General features: G+C 43.2%; 1 protein-coding gene across 1 annotated transcript; it reads left to right on the top strand.

Moving 5' to 3' along the window:
• The first annotated feature begins 825 nt into the window (after positions 1–825).
• LOC143853947 (uncharacterized) lies at positions 826–1392 on the top strand. Its single transcript, XM_077363642.1, has one exon. The coding sequence runs from the start codon at positions 826–828 to the stop codon at positions 1390–1392; it is 567 nt and encodes a 188-aa protein (XP_077219757.1).
• Positions 1393–3142: the final 1750 nt, after the last annotated feature.

Here is a 3142-nt window from a genome sequence, read left to right as displayed (position 1 = left end):
AGAGTGATGTCATTCGGTCTCAAAAATGCTGGTGCAACATATCAAAGGGTCGCAACTACCCTCTTACACGACCTGATTCATAAGGAAGTGGAGGTATATTTTGATGACATAATTACAAAAGCCAAGGATCGATCAGATCACACTCGCATCCTGAGGAAATTCTTCGAAAGGATAGCAAAGTACAAACTCCGGCTAAACCCGAACAAGTGCGTTTTCGGAGTCACCTCGGAAAAATTACTAGGTTTCCTTGTCAGCCATAGAGGAATCGAGGTTGACCCTGTCAAAGTCAAAGCAATCCAGGAGATGTCGTCTCCGCAAACAGAAAAATAAGTCAGAGGATTCTTGGGAAAAGTTCAGTACTTAAGTCGTTTCATCACTCAGCTTACCAGTACGTGCGAGCCATTCTTCAAGCGTCTGAAGAAAAATGTGTCCAAACAGTGGAACCCTGAATGTCAGCAAGCCTTTGAAAAGATCAAAGAATGTCTGTTATCGCCTCTAGTTTTATCACCAGCAGTCCCTAGACAGCCTTTTCTCCTGTATCTTTCAAACACGGATACGTCTCTCGGATGCATGTTGGCGCAAGAAGATCCAGAGACAAGAAAAGAAATGCCAGTTTATTACCTCAGCAAGAAGATGTTAGATTATGAACTAAATTACACTCAACTAGAGAAAACTTGTTTAGCATTGGTGTGGGCCACTCAAAGGCTTAGACACTACTTGCTATCACAAAGAATCTATCTCGTCTCTAGTAAGTATCTATTCGAGAAACTAGCCCTGATTGGCAGAACCGCACATTAGTTGTTGTTGTTGTCAGAATTTGACATCATGTATGTCACCCAGGAGTCTGTTAAAGGCAAAATCATTATAGATCAGTTAGTTGATGCACCCACTGAAGATGCGGAACTGAGCCGTGAGTTTCCAGACGAAGGAATCATGACGTTCAGAGATGTCCCTAGTTTTACTACTTGGACCATGTACTTTGGTGGAGCATCCAACTCGAAAGGCAAAGGGGTCGGCATTGTCCTTGTTTCACTTCGAGATGAGCACATACCGATCTCTATCAAATTAGACTTTGACTGCACCAACAATGTGGCTGAGTGCGAAGCTTGCATAGCTGGTCTGGAAGCAGCTCTATCCTTCGAGGTACAAGACCTCAATGTATATGGAGATTCATTGTTAATCATCTGTCACACAAATGGAAAATGGCTCACCAAAGAAGATAGGTTGATTCCATTTCACACTTGCCTTACGAGCCTAATGAAGAGTTTCCACAACATCAGCTTCACCTACATCTCCAGACTGAGAAACAGGTTCGCTGATGCGTTAGCCACCCTTGCATCCATGGTTGATATCCCGGTTGGGGTCAAGGTCCGTCCTTTGGTGATAAAATGACATGTCGTCTTAACACACATACACATGATTCAGATGGCAGCCAGATGTCCAGATGGAAAACCTTGGTATTTCGATATCAAAAATCTTATCTTCGGCAGGGGACACCCCCCAGAGGCCTCTTTAAAGGAGAGAAGAGCACTACAGAAACTGGCATCTAGGTATGTCATTTGTGGAGGAGACCTCTACTGCAGATCATTTGATGGAGTTCAGCTCCTTTGTGTTGATGAAGATAGAGTCGTAGAAATCTTAGAATATGCTCACTCTGGTGTCTATGGTCCTCACATGAATGGCAAGATGTTAGCACGGAAGATCCTTCGTCTTGGTTACTTCTGGACTACCCTTGAAGCCGATTGCTTTTCGTTTGTCAAAACATGTCACTTATGTCAGATCCATGCTAACCTGATACATGTGCCGCCGTCAGAGCAACACTCGCTCACATCTATGTGGCCGTTCTCAGTCTGGGGTATTGATATTATTGGCAAAGGCTCTCCCAAGTCATCCAGTGGGCACGAATATATACTTGTTGCAATCAATTACTTCACTAAATGGATCGAAGCACAATCGTACGCTTCGATAACGTCAGCGTCAGTCGCAAAGTTCATCAGGGACAACATCATCTGTAGATATGGAGTCCCTCATGAATTGATATCAGACAATGGTTCGCATTTCAAGAAGGAAATGGCATCACTGTGTGAAGAATTTAGAATCAAGCACCATAAGTCGTCTCCATACAGACCTCAAACTAATGGTGTTGTCGAAGCAGCTAATAAGAATATCAAGACTACTCTTTAAAAAATAACCCGATCGTACAAAGATTGATCCAGTACACTCCCGTTCGCACTCTGAGCATACAAAACTTCTGTCCGCACTTCTACTGAGGTCACTCTTTATTCACTCACATATGGTATGGAAGCTGTCCTACCCATCGAGTTGAAAATCCTGTCACTCAGAATCCTGATCCAATACCAGAATCTGAATGGGCCCGTATTCATCATCAAAAGTTGGGTATGATGGATGAAAGAAGGTTGAAAGCAGCGTACCATGTACAAGGCTATCAGCGCAGATTAGAAAGAGCTTTCAACAAGAAGATTCGAATCCGTGAACTCAGAGAAGGGAATATGGTGCTTAGGAAAAGTCAAGCTTCTATCTTCGATCCACGGGGAAAGTTTAGACCTAATTGGTCTGGCCCCTATGTCGTTGATGAAATCTTGCCCTGAAAAGTCTTCAAACTTCTTGACCAAAACGGGGATAGAATTTCTGAACCCACTAACCTCGATCAGTTAAAAAGATATTACTCTTAAAAATGATCGAATGACTCATCACCCACACTTCTCAGAAAAATCTCGAACTTCGCGGACCTGATCCCATTCTCTTTGGGGTATGTAGGTAGCCTGACAAACCCAGGTTTGGTCACCATTTGGCAAAGCCAAAGCACCCAACTAGTTTCCTCACAGAGAAGCCACGAACTACGCGGACCTAATCCCAACCATTTCTTGGGGTACGTAGGCAACCTAATTATCTCGGGTTCGGTCTCCATTGGTAAAACCAATAAACATTTTCAGGATCCCACAAATCTTCCAAATGTCTAGAACAAGAAGATCTGAAGATCCGCTAGGTTGAAAACCTAAAAGGGCGGCTTAGGCAAAAATTAGGATCATCATACCTGTAGAAACGCAACCTGAAACTCGTTTCTAGCAAAAGTTAAGGTATAAACGGTCCGTCAAGCTAAAAATTTGCAAAGGATGACTTG

Source organism: Tasmannia lanceolata, unplaced genomic scaffold, assembly GCF_043159265.1.
Source record: "Tasmannia lanceolata isolate RefF3 unplaced genomic scaffold, GAP_Taslan_0.1 ptg000020l, whole genome shotgun sequence".
Taxonomy (NCBI): Eukaryota; Viridiplantae; Streptophyta; class Magnoliopsida; order Canellales; family Winteraceae; genus Tasmannia; species Tasmannia lanceolata.
Note: the sequence above shows the minus strand (reverse complement) of the source record. Positions and strands in the feature narration are given on the sequence as shown.